The following is a 22,414-nucleotide window of genomic DNA, read 5'->3' as shown; positions in this document are numbered from 1 at the left end:
ATAATTGGTGTACCGAGAACAGAGGAAGGAAGAAGCTGCTTTCAGTATGCGTCTCGCCGCCGTTTTCAGCCTCAACCTCTAAACCATATTGATGGGTACACTGATAAATTGACTTTGCTCAGTCAATGAAATAGATAATTAGTTTTGGTTTAATCAAGATGTTTAGATTCTAGTTTTTTTTTATATCAATAGCAACTAGAATCTTTCTTACTTTGAATAGCAACAATTATCTTTTGTTTATAATGCAATATGTATCTTGTCAACTTTGAATGTTGAATTTAGTGCGAAGAGGATATTTCTTGATTATATATAGATTACTAAGTTAGATACTTCGATTGTAGTATTAATGCAGTATGTTTTTTTGTCAACTGTCAATGTTAAACTTAGCCCGAAGCGGATGTTTCTCGTTTATATAGAGTTCATATATCTCTCACGATATGCATGCAACCTTTTTACACCACATTTGTATCTATTATTTAAACAGATTTAATTAATAAAAGTTTGACTTAAGCCAATCCAGCACAAACTTGAGCCAAAGTAATTAAAGACCGAAACAAAAGCATGGATTTCCTTGTACACAAAGCCTGGCCTTCTCACCAAGAGACTGTTAGGATGTCTCCTGCTCCAACATTGTAATGTGCAAGTGACCTGTTATCCAGATTTTGAGCCAGAAACTAGTCTTCTGGAACAAGAGCTGACTCGTCAAACTTTTGTCTCTTTGCCTCTGGTTGCATCATCCCCATTGAAGGGTCTGCAAACTTACCATCCAGTGGAAGGCGCTCACTTGAAACCGTTATTTTCCTCTTCTGTATTCCAGGTATTCCGTTTATGATAACTGAAAGGAGATCAGGTGGTGGCATTAAAGCAGAATAGTCGGCATCCTCCAAGTGAGCAAAATAGTCAACACCACTCACAAAAGCATGCAAATCAATCATAGCTTCTTCCTCCTCCACCTCCAGCTTCTGCAACTGTAGACGGAGGAAAAAATCTTCAAGAACAGTCGCCGTACATGTATCATGGGAAGGCTCTAATACTCTGGAATACGCATCAACGACCACACTATATAAGCTGAACATGCTATTAGTTGACTCCATAAACTTAAACTGAGGTTTCATAACAACTTCCTTCATCAAATCGTGACAAAAATGCATCCCATAATTCTCTACCATTAATTTTTCTTTTTCTTTTCCTTCATGCAATATTGCATCCGATCCCTCCTATCTTCAGTTCTTCTTCCTATGTTGTAGTGACAACTTTTTTTCTTCTACTCATACTTAAACTAAAAATCTCTGAAAAGTAGATACAAAACTACACGTACTATATATACCTGATGGACTCATAGTTACATATATAAACTTGTGATATCATTCTTCTTAATTTGCCTAATACCACAGCATGCGTATTACTGAAACCTGGTCTAAAACTTTTTACACTACTAGATTTCAATGGGGCAAAGGTTAAACATATAATTTAAAATATGTATGGCCTATCACCAATTTCCATAATTTTTTGTAGTTTTAAGCTCGAACATAAAATTCTTGGGTCATAATATTTTGAGTACTGGAATTTATGATTGGTGTTTGTTAGATTCATTTTTGGCGACAATAACAGAAGCATAATTAAGCTTTAAAATGTACAATCCATTCGAGTCTAAATTGAGTGGGGACAAACAAATTATCAAAGCCCCAACAAAGAATTCATCAGCTCAAGCAAATATAATGTCTCGAACAAACTTTATACCATTTGAAAGTCACCCTAAAACTACACAAAGTTTTGACAACTTACATGTAAACTATGCATACTAATGAACCTCGTGTGTTGCATCGTTAAAATCAAAGCGATATTTAAACATCAGTTTTGTAGTATATGGCTTTATGATGATGACTGATATACAAATGCTAGTAGGCAGTATAAATATAATATCCTATCAAAAGGATATTATAAAAGTGAGTTGATTTGGTTGTACATTTGTACTTTTAACTAAGCTCGTACTACTGTGCCGATCGTTCAAATTACAAAATCAACAGTACTTTGGTTCTGGATTCGAAAAGTCAACTGTACTTCCATGTCTAAATGCATCTCAAATGTCAACTCTACCATCTCGAGATATATATCTCCTTTTAAAAATTTGTAACCAATTGCTGTGGTTTAGATTGTTTCCTACGATTAATAAAAAAAAAAAAAAATAGGAAAACGATTCGTTATGATTTAGGATCTTTTATTTATTAATAAACCCAGAATCATTGCTTTAATTTAATATTTAAAATAGCAAATTTATGATCTTGCGTACGTCCGCGTTTTAATTCAAAGATAAGCCAAATTTAAACTACCCATCTAAACGGAGTTTTACTAAATCTCTGACCTAATGTCTTCAAATTAACCTAAATTCATAAGCTGATTTGTATTTTTTTTTTTGGTTTAAATGCTAAGATTTCATTACTTATACGTTTAGTTAGAACTACAAAGTTATCTACATTCTACAATTAAAGTTTGACAAGACAAAAAAGGTTTAGTTAGACCTACAAAGTTATCTGATCTACCCCATACAAAAGTCATATCATTTAAGAATCTTGATGGAGTGTTTGCTAGGAATTTGGAATCGTATGCGGAAATAGGTATGGTTGCTAATTGCTATATTTCATAACTTTATAAAACTATATCTTTAGTACTATCAAGATAAGACACGGGCTAAGAAGTTATTTTAGACGTACGAAGTTCTATAGCCATGAAGTGAAATGGTACTACGTATCGTAATACGTACAACTGTAAATGTGATGAACATATTTGGGTTCCGTGCAACATATGCCTCTAAATCTGACCAATGTATTAGTATCTCTATACCAACATTTGGGATTGATCTAGTATATATGATTTATTGTAGATGATAAATATTAAAAGTTTGGTTTTAGAATGTTCAAATTGAGCTATCTTTTGTGCATATCACATGCAGATTATTTTTTAGCCATATCTATTGTGGATTGTCCATGATCATAAACTCTTAAGATAAATGGATTCGTAGGATAAAAATACTTATCAAAACTGACAAAAACATGTAGCATAGTGATTTGGATCAATATTTTTTGTTTTGGTCATCATATTCAAATCCGCATGTGTATTATGTTCTTTGTTTGGTAAACTGCATACATTATATTATTGAAGTAATATAGGTTATAACTTATAAGATAAAAATTACATATATATTATATCAAAGACTAGTGGGTCGGGGATTTAATGGTGTATGATTCACCTATGGATCTAGATCAGACTCAGAGTTTGAACTTTGAAATCCCACCTTCGATGTTGGCTTTCTCTTTGGTGACAAACTAAAATACATTAAATCCTACCTCTTTTTGAATTAAGAAATTCAGGCTTGAGGTCTCGATTTAGGATTTACTAATCTGTTACAAACAGGAAAAGAAAAAATACCAAAGTACTAAAAGTTTGTGCATGCATGAATCATGCCTTTTTTTTTTTGTTTCTCTTTAGAATTTCTCAACTTTCTATCTATTATGATGCAATTATGTTGCAATTATCTTTCATATATACATATTTAAACGATCACAAACAACCCTAGGGGCCTCTATAAAGACCAAATCAAGAAGTTCATTATTTCTCCACAAAAATACCTAAAAGACCACACACAAATACAATCACCCGTTTATACATACGCTATACATACACAATTTTACGAAATCATGGGAAAAATAAGGAATATGCTGAAGAAGGTTTACAAATACGATTGGACTCCAAAACTTGCTAAGTATTTCAACACTACTTACTTTGGCCTTCAAGATTGGTTTGATAGATGTTACTATTTATATATCCTCTTTCCTTTATTTTCTTGAATTTTTCTCTTGAAATTTTCAAGAATTTCATTTTTTTTACTTACTTATGACTTTATATATGTATTTGTAGGCACGAATCTTGTGCTCCTTACAATTCCAATGATGTTCATTGCGGTTCTGAGTTGTGTTTATTTGCATATTCAGAAGAAAGAAACTGATGTTCAACATTCTGGGAGATGAGAGTTATATATGTACTACTTGGTTGTAATCTAGTGACGTTCTTTGTTTGATCTATCATAAATTGACTCTCACCAGTCACTATATATTCGCAATTGACTACGTACGATGAAATTATACATTGATGAGATTATGAACTACAAGATAACAATTTGTTTTTCTGCATGTAGAAAAAACTCAACTACCAGAAAATAATGAATGAATATATAGTATCCATTACCGATTCGAAAACTTTTCAAAAACTTATGGTAGATATAATATCATGTGTCTATGCATGAAATTTCATATTTTGCAGTAAATGGAAGGTAAAAGGAGGGATGGGACGGGTGATGACGGTGATGAACCAATTAGGGATAGTAACCGCAACGGACTTGACTTTTTCTATTTTGTTTGTGGCTCTTTTGACTTGGGCACTTGCCAATTACCTCTACATTAGCTACAACGTCCAACTTCACAACCACGACAACGCTAAAATGTACATTTATTCATTAATTTCCACATACAAATGTCAATGACAAAACCTAATGGGTAATAAATTGAATCTAAATTTGGTGCAGATGGCAGGCAAAGTTTAGAGCTTTTGGGTTGAGAATAGGGTATGTGGGACATATTTGTTGGGCCTTTTTGTTTTTCCCAGTCACACGAGCCTCTACGATTCTGCCACTCGTTGGGTTGACTTCCGAGTCGAGCATCAAATATCACATTTGGCTCGGACATATCTCCAACTTCCTCTTCCTCCTTCACACTATTATTTTCCTTGTCTATTGGGCCATGGTCGGTAGGTTGATCGAGGTATGTTACATCTAACCATTTTCTTTTATATATATATATATATATATATATATATATATATATATATATTTCAGATATATCTCCCTTTGTATCGGAATAAAACTAGATAATGGTCTAGTAATTAGGGTTTAAGTTAGAATTTATTATTCTTGTTTAACATTATCTATCCGAATACAAGCTCTTATATTATATATGTTGTTTTAATCTATATGTACGAGAAGACGTTCGAATGGAGTAAGACTTATGTGCCGAATTTAGCTGGAACCATAGCAATGGTTATCGGAATATCGATTTGGGTGACGAGCTTACCTTACTTCAGGCGAAAGAAGTTTGAAATTTTCTTCTACACTCACCATCTTTATGGTCTCTACATAACCTTCTACGTGTTCCACGTGGGAGACTCGTGGTTCTGCATGATCTTGCCCAACATCTTTCTCTTTTTTATCGACCGCTACTTGAGATTCCTACAGTCAACAAAACGGTGAAGGCTTGTCTGTGCTCGGCTCTTACCTTCTGATAACCTCGAACTCACTTTCTCCAAAATACCGGGTTTGAACTCGTATACTCTATTAATTCCATACCTTTATATCCATGAGTATAACTTGTCTAAGCGGATTACTCCATGCATCTCAGATTCTCAATTGTATCTTCCCAAAATATGCTAACATTTGGAAAAATAAAATTAATTTCTTATTGCACTATTAATCTTTAAATATATTTACTTATTTAGTATTTTAAACCCACTAAACATCACTGCGCTCCTTTTTAGGGCTCTAAAACTAAGGCTTTCATCCAAATGAGTTAGTAGTTCATGAGCTGAGTTTTTAGGATGATACTTTAAAATGATATATATTTATCTGTTGATGAGAAGTTTATATAGTTAGCTCATTTTGATGCCCCTAACTTTGGCTGTAGTTCACATACTTCCATCCACGAAAATTTTGATATTCATTTTTTTTTTACATCTTGAATAAAATGTAACCAATTGTGATCCTGGTGAGCATTGCAGGGCTTCATTATAATCCAACAAGTATACTGTTCATACATGTACCAAACATTTCCAAGCTCCAGTGGCATCCCTTTTCAATAACCTCAAGCAGCAATTTAGAGGAAGACAAAGTAAGTGTTGTCATCAGAAAACAAGGAACATGGACTCAAAAGCTGTACAACCACATCTCTTCTTCTTTTACCGATTCTGTTGAAGTCTCGACTGAAGGACCTTATGGCCCTACCTCCTTCGATTTCTTAAGACATGACTCTCTAATTCTAGTGAGTGGCGGAAGTGGCATCGCGCCTTTCATTTCAATCATCAGAGAAATCATTTTCCAGAGTCAAAACCCGAGCACAAAACTACCGGATCTTCTTCTTGTTTGCTCCTTGAAACATCACCAAGATCTTGCCCTTTTAGACCTAATATTCCCTCCCTCAGGTATATCAGTCTCAGACATTTCCAAGTTGAAATTTCGAATAGAAGCCTACGTAACTAGGGATGACGAGCAGTCGAAAACAACAATAGCCGATGATGGCAATCATTTGAAGACGAGATGGTTCAAACCAAAACATCAAGACTCACCCATTTCACCTGTTCTTGGACCCAACAACTTCATATGGCTTGGCGTTGTGATCTTATCATCATTTGTAATGTTTCTAATCCTCACAGCGATCATCACACGCTATTACATCTACCCTATTGACCGTAACACAGGAAAGATCTATAACTTCACTTATAGATCACTATGAGACATGTTTCTTGGATGTGTCTGCATTTTCATTGCTTCCAGTGCGGTTTTCTTATGGCGCAAGAAACAAAACAACAATGCACATCATGATTCGAAAAGCCAGATACAGAGCGTTGTAGACTTTCAGACGCCGACATCTTCTCCATCCTCGTGGTTTGATGGCAGCACGGAGAGAGAGCTGGAGAGCGTCCCATATCAAGCTATAGTACAAGCCACTAATGTTCACTTCGGATCTAAACCTAATCTAAAGAGTAAGTCATCTACTATCACATGCATTACACAAACTAAATAGTAAAACTTAACCCAAACGATATCGTTTTTGCAGAGATACTATTTGAGACAGAAGGTTCAGAAGACGTGGGAGTGATGGCGTGTGGACCAAGAAAGATGAGGCATGAGGTGGCAAGAATCTGTGCCTCTGGTTTGGCTAAAAACCTTCAGTTTGAGGCAATTAGCTTCAACTGGTGATCTTTCCCAATTTATCAGCTTCGATTTACTGTGTTTTTGTTTCATTTCCATTTTTATATTGTTTTGTGTGCTTGCTTGAGAAACAAGAAATGTACGACACCTTGTGGCGGTCTTCGCGCGTGATGCTCATCGTCGTCATTATTATCATCATCATCCATTTGGTTATAGCGTTCTGATGAGATTTTGTTGGTCCACTTCAACCAAAGAAAACCTTTTAGGGAGACTTACTGTAGTTGCACACAACAAAAAGTCATGTTTAAAATTAAAAGCCTACTAAACTGTATTCATTTATGTGTGAGTTGTACTATGTTTTATGTTTTATTTCTTTAATAAAATTATGTGTGTTTATTTAATGGTGTGTTTATTAATGTACCTAAATGTAAAACTCCATCCGTTTCAAAATATAGGATGTTTTAGTGAAAACACGCATATTAAGAAATAGTTACTTTTAAAAAGTTTAACCAATCATAAACAAGTCTGCATAATATAAAATATAAATTTAATCTAAAAAATGCATAGAAAGTTGGAAACATCCTATATTATGAAACAAAAATACTTCTAAACATCCTATATTATGAAACGGAGGGAGTATTTCTTTTAAACTAACGATAACGTGATAGAGATGATGAACTGAAAAGTGTTATTCTTTACGCTAGGGCCAATTAGAGCCGTTTAGAAGAATCTGGTGATAAACTATCTGAAGCCCTCAAATCTCTGTGTTGGAAACATAACGGTATTCAAGCGGAGGGTTAATAGATGCAACTTACTCTATTTACATGATCAGGAAGACGTTCACGAACTTCATGCGCAAGTTCAGCTGTTCGACATCCACTACCGCCCTCCCAATGTCTATCCCCGAGAACACCAGACCCGTGCAGGGTCGTGCCTCTGCGAGCTTCGAGCGAACTCGCCAACAAACACCCTCTCCGGTCTATTCTCCAGCTCACCAATCTTCATATGTGTCACGGCAGCGTCAGCCTTCACCCGCTCCTTCACGCCACTCGTCTCATGAGTCTAGGGAGAGAAGGAGACGAGGTCCGCGAGGTTCCAGGGATAAAGCCTCCTCAAGTCATCTTTCAGCGTGTCGTTCTGCAGCTCAAGGTGAGCAAGAGGTTGAGGTTGAGCAGTGGGATGAAGCTCAGGGTGATTATCAAGACATGTACGGGGTTGAGCAACAGATCGAACATCAAGGTGATTATCAGCCTACGGAGGTAGTTGTGTTGGTATCAGACCATGGTCGATGACATGCAGCAAGTTGATCAACCAACTGAGGTCACTCCTGTGGATACCGAACAAGGCGAGGGACAGAGTCAGTTTCACGCTCCTCCTTAGGCGAGCACCGTCTCCTTCTTCTACTACTGAGGTACTCATACCTTCCCTTTGTATATACCATTTCATTCATGCATTGTTAGTGTTGTGATTCTTAAATCCTTCTGCAAATTTTTCTTACACACGAGACTGTGTAATTTAAGTTTGGGGGAGGGTTTGAGATGATGTATTTGATGTTGTTTTTTGTGATTCTTATTTCAATTTTTTGCATCATATCATGTTTGAGTCTGCATCCATCTCCTTGCATAGAAAAACCATAAAAAAAATTGAAAAATCGAAAATTTCCACAATAACAGAGTGTTCATGTAGTTTGCACTTGCATATTAGGATTGAGTCTAGTGTTATTTATATAGGACTGCTGCATTTAGCATAGGGTTTGATGATGATTGTAACCTTGGTAGCATGCTGAATTCAATAGGATAGGATCAAGGCCCTTGTTATTAGTTCTTTGATGCACGTTGATTGAACTTGAAATGTAAGACTGAACCAGGTTCTGAATTCTTGAAATTGCATTCTAGTCTTGATTTAAGCATGTTTTGAATTGACGTCAATCCCTATCTATTTGAACCTAATCTTGACTTGCAATTATCTTGTTATGCATTGAAGTCGAACTCATGGATACCATTGATCAAAGGTCAATTAATAACCTAATGTGTACTCCACCACGATCTAGTGGTATCGTTGTAACACTTCAGGATCGAATCCACATAGACCAAGCGATGCACTATGAAATTGTATAAATTTGAATATAGCTAAGGCAAAAAGAAAGATTGTGTTTCAAGTAACCGATTAAAAACATAAAAGAAATAAGGTTTTGCAATCAAGGAAGGATATTGGGCGTAGGGAATCAGTTAGGGGATTACAATCTCGAATTTAGATGATAGATTAAAATAGCATTAGATACCGTTCTTTAACTCAAATCACGAATGTAAAACTAACCTACTGTCACAGCGTTAGTTATCTATGCAAGGAATTGATTAAATTCTAAACCGTCGTTTGAATCTAGCAACCCTAACAAGCAATAAGTTCAAGTTTGATTTTGTTCACAAGGTGCCTTAACTTCAACTTTCGTTGGCTAAGGATCACCTTGCTCACCTATGTTCTTTTCAAGCAATTCAACAACACTTTTGATGCCTAGATGAATTAAACCTACAATCATAAACTAGGTAGCTAATCTAGTTTAAGCATTAAGCACAACTATAGGTGAAGAACACAAAAGATCAATCCCAAATCTAACAACCAAAGTTTAGAGAATCATAAAAACCCTTTTGAAATCCGAAACCCAATAGATAAACTACTCAGATATGGAGATAAAAGAACAGAAAATCAAAGATGAAGAAGACATAATTGAATTGCAAAAGAAAATAAATAAAAAGGGTTCAGAAATCTTCTCCAAAGTGTTAGAGAGGATTAGAGATCTTCTCCCAAAGGTTACAAGTACTCAAAAGATGCGTAGAATAAAAGTTGTCTTTTTAGAGGTCGAGCCCCGTGCTTAAATAGTAAAATAAAAACCTAAAAGTCGGTTTAAAACAAAAAAGGAAAGGTTGCTTCGGGTACGGGATCGGTCGATCCCGAATGTAGATCGGCCGATCCAGGATGTTTTTCTCTGTTTGCTCCATATGCTTGCTAGTCCGATCAGTCCTAACCAAATTGGCTTCAGATGCTTTTCTTCATCCCCAAAACACTCAGTTTCCTTTCAAAGTAGCCTGGAACCTGTAAAGACTCACACAAGAACTAAAAAGACTCTAAAAGCACACTTAGACTTACCAAAAGACTCAAAACAAATAAAAAAACTATTGTTAAAACCTATAAAATACAGACACATCAACCATATACATACTTGGATTGTCTTTCACCTTTTTACCACCCTTGTCAATCCAAGTAGCTGATTCCCATCTTTAGAACAGTTTCTCGCACTCTTAACTAACCGTTCTTTCATGCCACTTATATTCTTGAGTGTTAAACATTTTCCAAGTTGAGCTTGCTAGAAAGTGTTAGGTTCTAACCGACAAGAGTATGATCTTGTGTAGTTCTAGTTTGCGTTATCCGGACTAGTAGGACTAGGTGAGAACTTGATTTTGGGTATTGGGTATGGATTTGTGAAGAAAAAGTAAAGAGTAAAAAAAAAAGTAAAGGGTAGAAAGTCTTTAGGAGGGGGATGTGTTTTCAAAGTTTACAAGACTAGTAAAGGATTTGGGTTGAGTAAAGTAGAAAGAGTTATTGGTTCTGAGCATAAAATAAAATAAAAATTAGACAAAGAAAAGAAAGTAAAAATGCTCATGATGTCTAGAGTCCTTAGAAGAAAAGGAAAAGAACCATAGTGATAATAAAGATTTCCCAATTCGCTATAATGATAAGAAGTGAACTTCTCCTAAGATTAAGTGTAAATGGTAAGAGAATGGTTTTGGGATGATGTTTCTGATGAAGGATAGAGATAGGACCAAGTTCTGGGTTAGAATGTTAGGGCTACGTTTCCTTGGGGGCCTTTGGGCATACAGGGCGCTGCTCTTGTATGTATCAGTTGGTTTCAACCTTTAGCCTTTTCTTAAGCTCAACTCCTTTTCATGAGAGAACCTTGTTCTGTATTAATAAAACCACTTGAGAAGGAGATCATCTTCGTCTCTGACCTTTCACCCAAGCCAAATGAGTTCAATGACGTTGCATAGCTTGATTCATGGTTCTCTGTTAATGAATGTTAAAAGGAATTATCGATAGGATTGCATGTGTAGATTAAAGATTGAAATCGTTTCATGTTGAGATGAACTTGTCTAAAGTATTTTTAAATAAAGTTCCTTCACCACGCATCATAGAATTAAAAACAAGGACCTTGATTCTAACTATTTTATTCAGCATGTTTTAGGTTCTAAGACCCCATCTTCACACCTCTCTTCCATACTTTGTTCTTGATTGTTTGCTTGAGGGCAAGCAAAGAATAAGTTTGGGGGAGTTGATATATCTATATTTTGCCTCTTCTTAGCACATATTTGTCATGCATTTAGCTAGGATAACTCGTTTTTCTAGCCTCTTTTATACACTTTGCATGTTTAGGTAGTTCTAGCATCATCTTTGCATACGTTGTGCAGTTTGGAGTATTTCAGGTATCTAGGAGACGCCGGAAATGCAACTCGAGCATCACCTCCATGAATGAAGCCAAGCGCCTCGAGTCATGTCGTTCCACTCGACCTCACTCGAGCCACCTCGTTCGAGCCAAACTATGGGCACGTCACTCGAGCCACCTCGTTCGAGCCAACCTCCGGGTGCGTCACTCGAGCCATCTCATTCGAGCCAACCTCCCCTCGCTTCTTCTCGACTGACGTCCACGACGAGATTGCACTCCACTCGACGCGCACCGACTCGATCGCACATGTCACGAAGACGTTTTGTCTCACATGCTTCAAGAGATTCCCAAACCGATTCTTTACCTTGTTGTTTTAAGTTTTAGGGCTTTACATGTTTTTACTATAAATACATTTTGTTAAGTCTTTGCTGAGGACATCTCTTATCTCGTTTTTTTCCTTAAGGTTTATCTAGCACCTAAAACGTTTGGAGACTTCGTAATCAGATATCTTTTTGTTTATTCAGTTTTTGCATTTGATTTCTTCTAAAAAGTTGTTCATCTCATTTTTATCTATCTGATGATGCTTGATTGAATGTTTTCTGAGTTTGTATCATTGATGATGATTTCTAGATCCGAGTAGTGTTAGAGTTCTTGAGGATGGAATAGATTAGATGGAGGATCTTAGTATGTAGGTTGTTTAAGTTTAGATTTGTATGATTCCCTTCTGGACTAGAGTTAGAAATAGTAGTTTCTCTCTGATCAATTGGAACTAGGTCTTAGACATTTCCACACCCAAAAGGTGTTTGATGAAATGTCTGACCAACTATTGCTAGAGACTTACATTCCTAGCCTAAAAGATTAGTTGTTTAGGATGTTTGTTGACGTGAATGAATTTGTTTGTCATGCCTGCTTGATCATGTTTCTCTAGCGAGAGCTAGGTTTGGAAGTGGTTACGTCTGAGTAGCTTCTGTCAAGAGATTTGATTAGCTAAGTCGTGATGTTCATTGTTTAGGGATAGTTTGCTTGATGCATGTTAAACACTTTATAGATTAGGAGACTCCGCCGACATCAATTACTCCTATCCTTAGGACTTCTATCATTCTGATTTTTATTGCATTCCTGAGACTATTTCGGTTCTTGCTGTTTAGTTCACGCTTAGACTCGTTTCTGCTTTCACTCATGTTTACTTCTTGTCATGCATTCTCGTTTCTAGTTCTGTAGTTCATTTCCGTTTTGCATTCTGATCATTCCAGGATTGTTAGATATAAACCCATTCTTTGAATTGGCTTGACTTGTGATACGTTGATTGCATCTTGATTGCTAGCCACATCTCATTTGGATTGACACCTTAAGTACTACATCTACATAAGGTTAATTGAACCTGCTAGGAGACATACAAAAATCCTAGTATCAGTAGTTGAGGCTGCATTGGCTATTGCATCATCATTGCAAGGCGTTCAGGTGGTGACACAGCATCGTCCTGGTGAGCAAAGCAGTCAAGACCACCCACAAAGGCATGCAAATCAATTTCATCAGTCACCACACCCTCCTCCAGCTTCTCTAATTGGAGACTGTTGAAATAACAATCAAGAAGGGAGTCTACCATAACACCATTATTGGAAGGTTTTAATACTCGTGAATACGAAACGACAAGAGCATCATGAGAAGTTGCTATTAGTTGGCTTCATAAAGTCAAACCGGGGCCTCATAACCTCTATCTCCATCAAAGCCTCATGAAAATAATCCCCATAACGAGCCACAAATAGCGCAATGAACTTAATAACACCAAGCTCAATATCCTTGGGAAATGGAGATGCACAACCCGGAGGCTCCTTTAAGGGAAGAGGCTCAAGGTAGGATTTTGCATCGCATACAGGCTCCTGAGATCCACCTCCTCCTTGATCTAAGAACGGTATTCAGCAAGCTTTTGCTGGTACAATGAGTGGCAAGGGTGGTTTGAGTTCTTCATAAAACCGAATATGTTATTGTCCATATTAAGCTCCATGATCAACTTCTCAAGCTCTATTCCCTTTACTGCAAGCATACGTGCAGTTTTCTCTACCCATCCAATGGTTTCTGGAGGCTGCTCAGTGATCAACTGCAACCTCCAACCACTAAAAAAAAAATCAGATTCTCCGTTTCTCTAAATAAATCACGCCCCAAAGAGAAAACAATTACTGAAATTGGTAGAAAAACCTAGGAATTTACTTTTTACTATGAGAGAAAGAGATTCGACAGGAAAAATTAAAAAGACGACACGGCACATACCTTTTGGCCGGTAAGAAACTTCTGCTGGACGACCCACAAGAACCGGTTCGCTTTTTATCAAATTGCCATTTTTCAACCTAGAACGGCGTTAGATGTTTTTCTAGGGACAAAACTAAACGACATGGTTTACTTTAGAAAATTCTGAAAAATAAAATTAATTAACCCGATAATATTTTGCTCAAATGCGTTAATAATCGGGTTTAAATGGGTATGCCCTTTTAAACCAGTTTCTTTTTGTAGGTTTTTTTAAGTGGGTTCGGGTCTAAAAAAATAAGTTAGGCCCGTTTAGACCCACTAGCTCCGTGACGTTTAGAAGTACCAGAGAACGACTTGGAGCTGAGAAATCAATAATACAAAGAAACAAAGAAATCCCCTACCCACAAGAACCCTAGGTTCGCTTTCTTTTTTATCAAATTGTCATTTCAATCTTTTGGCCACCAATCAAATTGGGTTGAGTCTGTGTAAAAAATAGCAAATTTGTTGGTCTCAAATTAGACCAGCGTAAAAAACAGCAAAATTCAATAAGATAATAATTTTTTTAAAAATTATCTTGTAAAATATAGTTCCAATAATATCATAAATTAATAATCATGTAACTTTATATATATGCTGATATAATAATCTATGGTTTAAAATTTTGATCTTTTTTGCAAAAGCTCACATCTATAAAACAATTGTGATGTATTTTAAACTATAATGATATAAAATACTTTATAACATGTCATAAAAATAGCTAATTTTTTAATTTTTTTCAAATATCTAGATATGCATCATTTTCATTTTGATAGTTTTATAGGCTATTAAAATACAAAAATTGATATTATTATCCATAAATTTGAATTTATGTATGTCATGTTTATAAGTGATATTGTTTATAGTATTTGTAATTTATGGTCAGTAATGTTTTCTAAATATTACAATTCAATTCTAAACCGTAAAATTTACAACATCCGATTTGTTGTGTGTTGTGGTGTTGTTCTTGTTTTTGGAGGTTGTGTTATGGTTCTTATAGATTCCTGAAGATTTCGGGTGAGTTTGGGACGAATTGGAGATGATTGGAAACGAAGATTCGTTGTTCGGCTTCGAGCAGAACGTATCTGCGGGGTCGGTGTCGGTCGACACCAATTTGTGTGTTGCGTGTGGTTTCCTGGTTGGTTGTGTTTATTTGTTGTTTGTTAAACATTGGATCTCAGTTGCTTGTGTGTATACCCCAGTAGATGGGAGGATTGCCTCACTAAGTATTTATGATAATACTTACGCATCTCAATTGTTGTTTGTGGTATGCAGGTTGTGACGTGGAATCAGGGCGATGAGGAGGAGGATGATCTAGGGTCTCGTTTGTTTGTTGTTGGTTATATTGTTTATGTTGGAACCTTGGTTAGAAGAATGTTAGGTTGTTGGATAGAATGGTTAGGAATATTATTGTATTGATGTTATATCGGTTTTGTATTATTGGTATGTTTCCACTGTGTGTATTGGTTATTGCTGGTTTAATGTTGTATTGTGGTTTAGGTCGGTATAATTAAGTAGTATGGGATGCTTAATTATATATTGTAATTGTTATTATTTTTTTTTAAAAACGGGTCGGGTCGTTTCAGTTCAACCATCATAATGACTCTTTTACCCTTCTATATTCAGCCTTATCCATTGCACCTAGGTCTAGGCATATCAACCGGGACCGAACCATAATTTGTAAGTCCAAATTTCTGATTCCCAAGAACCACCCAAACGGAATTTTGATAGTAGTTGGTTAACCAAACAGTTCCAATTTCTATAACCAATTGGTATTCAACACCAAAATTTGAATGATACTGCAATATACTACTCTTTGTTTTAAAAATTTCTCCTCTACCATCGATTAGATCCCGCAAAAATTGTTACGCCTACTCTATCCGCCTCTATTGATAGACTAATCCATTAAAAAAAATCAATTATCTCATTACTCTCCATTTAATCCGATTACTCTTCGCTTAACTTTATATATACCGATAATTTTTAGAACCAAATATAAATCTCTTTTTTCTTTTTGTTTCTAGACATTTAGATTGATAGTTTGTGACATTCTACAGTAACAAGTTTGAAAAACAAGTTTTATATTTAATTTGATGTTTTCTATTTATTAACATGGATGTACCTTTACGGTAAAACCTCTATAATTTAAATACTCGATAAATTAATAATCTCTATAAATTAATAAATTGCAATTAATAACTATAACTATTTTGAGGATTAAAAAACCTCGATAACAAAGTTATGTTATATGACTAAATGCAAAGGTTTATTTACACCTTAGGTCACACACACATTTTATGGAAATTTTCTTAGTCCAGCTACCAAATTCCTTTTTGGAATGGTCAATATTCTAAGGGTTAATTTGTTACCAGTATTCTAAGGACTCCTCTTTATAGTCCTATTTGATATTCAAGCTCTTGTAAATCCACAAGTTTGAAACTTCGGATTAAAAGTTTATTTTGGTACGAAATATGTTTATTTTCTAAAAATCTATTCCGATTGTTTTGATAGACAGAGACAAAGACGAAATTGTTAGAGTTGACGTCTTGTTTAGAAAAACATTGTCAAAATATCTTTTCAATCAATTCAAATTGGTGAGGTGTATGCTATAAAGTAAACCTAGATCTAAAAAATAGTCGTTATCATCGTTAGTTGTTCTCATTGGGAATCATCATGTTCATTGAGTTTATTTTATTGTTTGGACTTGTATTTACCTTTTATTTTTTGATCAAAGAAGTGTTACCATTTCATTAAATAAAAAATAACATACAAGACAAGGATTGTTTAAAGTACATCCAAGGATGATTGTTTAAGGTACATCGAAGGATAATAAAAACCAAAGCATAGATCAATAAAAGTGCAAGGATAGATAGGACTTGTATTTACTTTTGATTCGTCCACATTGTTAAGTTTTATTAATAAAAAATACCTAAATTTGTTGAAACTATTGTTTTTGTACATTGTTCCAACCCGCCGGCATTATTTTTCTTCTACAACCACTAAAACATATGGAAGAAATAGCTAGGTTGAGATCAATTAATTAGCATGAAGATCCGATAATGTACATCTGACTATGAGATTAATAATTGAGATTTGATAGGGAGAAAAAAAAAAAAGAGGAGGGATCAGAGAGAGATAAGAACACCGTGCGGTACCTGTTTATTTAAAAGAAGCAGAGAGAACGACACTGACTTAAGTCCCATAAGAGGATGCTTGAACTCTTGTAAAATGACGATGGCTACAGAAAGTCGGACTTTGGCGATGGCCTCAGAGATGTTAGGGGACTCGACAATGATCCCACTGCTAATTAAATTAATGAAACAAAACAAGAAGCTTTGACTATAAAATAAGTTTTCTGCTAAATCAAAATTGACTGATTTTTTTTTTTTTTTTTTTTTTATATAACTTACTGAAGAGAAGAAGTCTCTGCTGATATATTCAAGACCGCAATGCCGCAGGAGTCCGATAACTTGAGTTCAACTTGGGTATTAGCCGCAGAAGTCTCTGCTGATGTACTCTCAAATAACTGTTTATAAAAGGCTTGAGCGTGTAAAAGGTTTTCAGGGTTCTTCAAGGTGAACTTGTGTTTGGGAGGCCCCTCCATCCTAAATCAATCATAATCGTTGGACCATCCCATTAGTTAAATTCAGTTTAAAGAAACAAAATATGTAGCAAACGAACACAAACTAATTAATTACTTGGCAAGGAAACCCCTATAAATGTTTACTTCAATTACAACTGAAATTATGTGGAGATTGTGTTTAATTGCAATTATTAATGATTGTTTTGGAATTAAACTATTGAAATCAAAATCATTTGTTTATAAAACTATTAATTAATGGAGAATCTGAAAATTATGTTAAAAAATCTCTTCTCATCTTTATTTGATCATATTTTTAAAACATTAGTTAAATCCTTACATATATCATATAATAAATAAAATTCTAGATTTTTATCCACATATATTCTGATTCAATTTTTTTAAACAGACATAATATTGTCAATGAGCAGAAAAATAAAATAAAATGAACGTTGTGCATGGCTAAACATTTTGGGTGGTAACTCAAAAACATCATAAAATAAACTAAAATGATTAAGTTTGGTTTAATTGGATTCTTTTGCTCAACTGTATAATTTATGGAATATAATAAATATTCAAATATGTTTTTGAAGAGACCAAATCTATGATTTTAATCAGATTTTTTGGCTAACCCTCCAAAAATAGATATCAAATTCTATATATATTTTAGAACGAAAAAATAATATATTAATAATGGTAAATAAGCACTTAGAAGAAACCTAATGGTAAATAAGTTAATGATTAAATGAGTTCATCAGTCAAATGAGTTTGGTTATAATAGGTTTATGTATTAACCACTAATCCATCATTTCTTCATTATAAATCTAATATTATCAATATCATCATCATCATACTATCATCATCATATTAACATCAGCATACTATCATCATCATCATACTACCATCATCATATCAACATAATCATACTATCATCATCATCATAATATCATAATCATATTAACATCACCATCATCATATCAACACATATATATATATATATCATAGTCAACAGCATGATGTCATCATCATCATCTTATAATTTTATATTAAATATTAATTAATTTCTATTGTAATTAATTATAAATTTTTATATTAAATATTAATTAATTTATATTATAGTGGATCAACTCAATTATTCATCTAACTCATTTAACTAAATGGATACATGAGTTGATCCATCCCAATTGTTAAATGAGTTGAGTCAACTCATAAACTCATTAAACTTTTAACTCATTGGATAATGAATTTAGTTGGGTTGGGTTAACCATTTTGACACCCCTAATTATAGTTCAATCATATTTTAGAGTTTAATTTTTTAATTAGAATTAGAAGAAGTGAAGTAATTTATCTCTAATATAACTATATATATATATATATATATATATCTATATATATGTGTTTAATACATTGAATATACAACTGAACTAACACATTAAAAACAAAGAATAACGATTTAGAGATTGGAAATACTAGAGATTGAAAATATGAATAAACACATAGAACAATAATTATTTATATATTATACAATAAATAATTATATTACATAGAAACTAAAAATATATATTAAATAATAATAAATATTAAAAACTTTTAATTAAGTTATGTACAATAAAAATATAAAAATTTCAAAATATATTTCTGAATATAATTAAATTTTAAAATTTAATATATTAAAGTTTTGTCAATACCGAATATTAAATTCTAGTCATTCTATTGTTGCAACCCAAAAACAATTGTCCATGACCATGAGAAAGCAATGCTACAAATGTTGTGTCACAATTTATCAAGGAGATCTAAACCTTTTGCTTTGGGTTTCAAAGCTACTCTCAACCGACTATAGCATCAGTCTCTTGAATCCTTGTTATCACGCTACTTTGGGTAGTTTAGCTTGCTCTAATGAGAAACATAACATTGATTTTTTCTTTAACATCACAATGTCTATTGACCATGACCAATGTGTTATCTTTTGAATCCTTCGAGTATGATCTCTCGATTCACAGTGATCTCACATGTTTCAATGCGCTTCCAAGCCATTGTCTTAAAAGATCTTATGGATTCAAAACCGGTAAACCTTATCTATATTTTATGACATTGAGGAATGCCTTTTCTTGTAATGTTTTATTAACCTTTGGGTGTCTTGAACACTTCGGAATTTCAATTTTTCATATGGCAATAGTTTCCGCTCTTCGAGTCTGTACCAAACTAAACGATACCTCATCTGAACCAAAACTTAATTCAATGAAACTAATTTCAAACCGACAAATCGACGAACTAAAAAACACAAAAAAAACCAAACTGATTTGATTGTTGGAAATTATGTCTTAATGTATAATTTTACAGTAAAAACTCTCCAAAAAGTGACATATATAATAGTCTCCAAACTAAACTATCCGATTTAATTTATCAAATGTTCCTGGTTCAAACTTCAAAGTTTGGTTTTGATTTATCGAATTGAAGCTAGTAATTCCTCCTATTTACCTATATGTGGCTATGTGAGTACGTAACCGAAAGAAACGTAATCAATTTGTGACTTCCGGTTAGGCGGCTACACAATCACAATAGTAGCTGACATTTTATTTCAAAGACAATTTAGTAACGAGATCGAGTAGGAGCGATGTCGTTTTCTGCTAGCATGGCTAAGGCAATAATTGTCGTTGAAAATAAATATTATTAAACGAGATCATGAACACGTATAGCGATTTTTTCTTTTTTTGATCACACAAATCCGCACATAAACAAGATTAGCTGGCTAACTAATCTGAAATATACGATTAGATAAGAAAGATCAAAAATAAAATACTATCAGTAACACAATACTTTTAATCATTTTTATTAGAATAGTATATCCAAAACTAAGTAAAAAACACCTTCAATTAAAGGCTGAAAAAAACATATATAAAATTAAAACAGAAACCTACTGAGATACTCCACACGCTGACAGAGATCTTTACTGGCCTGCTCATCAAGTTTATCATTCGACAGCGATTTATTCTTTTGACATATATATTCTTGTAGCCACATATTTTTAGTCAACTATATATTGTCGATCGATCACATAGAGCTAACAAAGTCAACAATTTCAACCACATCTTGGAGTATAGAGTTGGAATTCACCACCCTACAATTCAATCTGATTTGTCCTTGAGTTCCTGTGAGAGGTGTGATATTTCCCATCCTATTCATCGCCTCCACAAAGGCATTGAAGAAGGTTTGTGTGCTATTAGCATATGATCTCACCAAAGGGATTGTGTCAGTTGCATTGGGGCTGGAGAACAATTCTTGGTCGCTCTGGATAAGACCTTTTCGCTCACCAAGGTTAACGTAGTATTTGTTGTCGAAAACCGTAGGCGTACGCAGATCAAAATCCACCAAGGCACTTTGGTTACCATTACGAGGACACAATCCACGAAGAGTTTGAAGGTAAGTAGTGTTGAGAGTAGGGTCGGGTAAACCGGTGTTGCTAAAGTTGTATAGTCTGTTTATAATAAACCGGCACTGATTTTTACCAAATGTGTGGCCACCTAAACAAAAGAAACACCATAAGATCAAATTAATAACAAACTCAGTTGATAACAACTACATATGAATTGGTGTTTAATATCCTTTTATTAATTACTACCAGAGAGCGCAACGAGATCAGAAGGACGGTCGAGGCCAACATTTCTAAATCTATCTTTTAGTACTTGAAGTGTGGAGGATGGACCAGGAAGATTTGCATTAGCGAGTTGCAAAAATGCTTGTAAGCTGTCTCTTCTCCCCAAAGGAACTCTCCAAGAAGGACCTCCCGCCTATGATATCATTCAGAAATTTTAATGCGTAAAGAGAAAAAAAACATGTTATATAATTTCATAGATGATATACTCAAAGGAAGGGTTTTCTTAATTTCAAATATTTTCTTGAAAAGTATGAAAATGTATAATTAAATTTTTTTTGGTTAACATAAAACGTAGTCTTACCAATTATATTATTGTGATGAGATCTTATTTTTTTCAATAAAAGTAAACGACCTATCAAATTTTCTTAAGGGGACCACGCGTTTTGAATGTTTTCCTAAAATAAGTTTGAATTCCTTGGTCATATATGGTTGAAACGTTGATACGAAATTTTGAGTGCGACCTTCTAAAACAAGAAAAAAAAAAATTTATTTACAAAGTCAGGTTGTCGTGTTTAAAAAGTAATAAAAAAAAAAGAATGACAAAGTGGAGCATATACCAAAGTGACTGATTGTTGAGCTGCGATGGTTAGCATATCCGCGCATGACACCGTTCTTGGGCATGCCCTCTCCACTGCGGCTTTCATTTTATCAATCACAGGAAATCCCCGAGCCGAATTTGCGTTTCCGAACGCATCTTTCTCTGTTCGAAACGATGTCGTGTTGTCTAACAAGATTGATGCATCACAACCCTTTAAAAAGTCCAAAATACCATTTGCTAAATTGTTAGTCAGTGTATTACATCTATAAATATAAAGTTGAATCTTTACCACCAGTACGATGTAAACACTGAGTATTTTTTTTTTAGTAATCCATAAATACCCTATTTTACGCAATAAAGATAAAAAATCGTGAATAAACTAGACTATTGAAATGTTATATACAATCTCATTATAATAGGAGTATATAATTAAATTCAAATAATAAATGCAATAAGATAATATGAATAAAAACATGAAAAAATCATTAATATGATACATATTGTACACAAATAGTTAGCAACGTGATAGATTATGTGAAAAAAAAAAGTAATTATCTTACATTTACAAAGCAGTCGTGGAAGTGAAGACGAAGGATGCTCGCGGCAATACGAGGGTCTGACCTTAACTCGTTCACAATGGTATCTCGTACGATGTTGGTAACGTTAGGGCATGAATTGTCATAGAAGGTAGGGGTAAGTTGAGCATCGGACAAAGAGGCATATAGCATAAGACATCCCAATGTGATTAAGGCTGTCCAAGTGAACGAAGTCGAAGAAGAAGTGGAAGAGCGATGCATTTTTTGAAAGAAAAAAGAAAACGATGTGATTTGGTTTACCACAAAGAAGGTGAGTAAGATCCATATCTTAAAGAATCCTTTTATAGACAAAACGTGTCTAACTTGGAGGCTTTTTTTCTTTTGGGGTATTCATACTTAGTAACCTCAAACTTTCTC

General features: G+C 34.3%; 2 protein-coding genes and 1 pseudogene across 3 annotated transcripts; 1 reads left to right on the top strand and 2 right to left on the bottom strand.

The window, feature by feature from the left end:
* Positions 1–674: 674 nt before the first annotated feature.
* On the bottom strand, positions 675–1,169 carry LOC147946015 (putative splicing factor 3A subunit 1). Its single transcript, XM_087509456.1, has one exon. The coding sequence runs from the start codon at positions 1,167–1,169 to the stop codon at positions 675–677; it is 495 nt and encodes a 164-aa protein (XP_087365582.1).
* Positions 1,170–4,328: 3,159 nt separating this feature from the next.
* On the top strand, positions 4,329–7,361 carry LOC104780737 (ferric reduction oxidase 5-like; annotated as a pseudogene). The gene is made up of 5 exons (XR_015596912.1): positions 4,329–4,497; positions 4,580–4,814; positions 5,036–5,363; positions 5,824–6,804; positions 6,879–7,361. The product of XR_015596912.1 is annotated as a ferric reduction oxidase 5-like (transcript).
* Positions 7,362–20,074: 12,713 nt separating this feature from the next.
* LOC104780735 (peroxidase 34) lies at positions 20,075–22,414 on the bottom strand. Its single transcript, XM_010505256.3, has 4 exons — positions 22,022–22,414; positions 21,481–21,672; positions 20,888–21,056; positions 20,075–20,789 (listed from the first exon to the last, which is right to left on the bottom strand). Exons 1-4 carry the CDS (start codon positions 22,256–22,258, stop codon positions 20,320–20,322), a joined length of 1,068 nt encoding a protein of 355 aa, XP_010503558.1. The 5' UTR covers positions 22,259–22,414; the 3' UTR covers positions 20,075–20,319.

Source organism: Camelina sativa, chromosome 4 (genome assembly GCF_030686135.1).
Source record: "Camelina sativa cultivar CO46 ecotype springtype chromosome 4, ASM3068613v1".
Lineage (NCBI taxonomy): Eukaryota > Viridiplantae > Streptophyta > Magnoliopsida > Brassicales > Brassicaceae > Camelina > Camelina sativa.
This window is presented reverse-complemented; position numbering and strand designations above follow the sequence as displayed.

Coding starts and splice junctions, on each gene's coding strand:
- LOC147946015 (XM_087509456.1), bottom strand. CDS start 1,169: ATGGTAGAGAATTATGGGATGCATTTTTGTCACGATTTGATGAAGGAA.
- LOC104780735 (XM_010505256.3), bottom strand. CDS start 22,258: ATGCATCGCTCTTCCACTTCTTCTTCGACTTCGTTCACTTGGACAGCC. Junction 21,057..21,480: donor CTCAACAATCAGTCACTTTG/GTATATGCTCCA, acceptor ATGATATCATAG/GCGGGAGGTCCTTCTTGGAG. Junction 20,790..20,887: donor TGATCTCGTTGCGCTCTCTG/GTAGTAATTAAT, acceptor TCTTTTGTTTAG/GTGGCCACACATTTGGTAAA.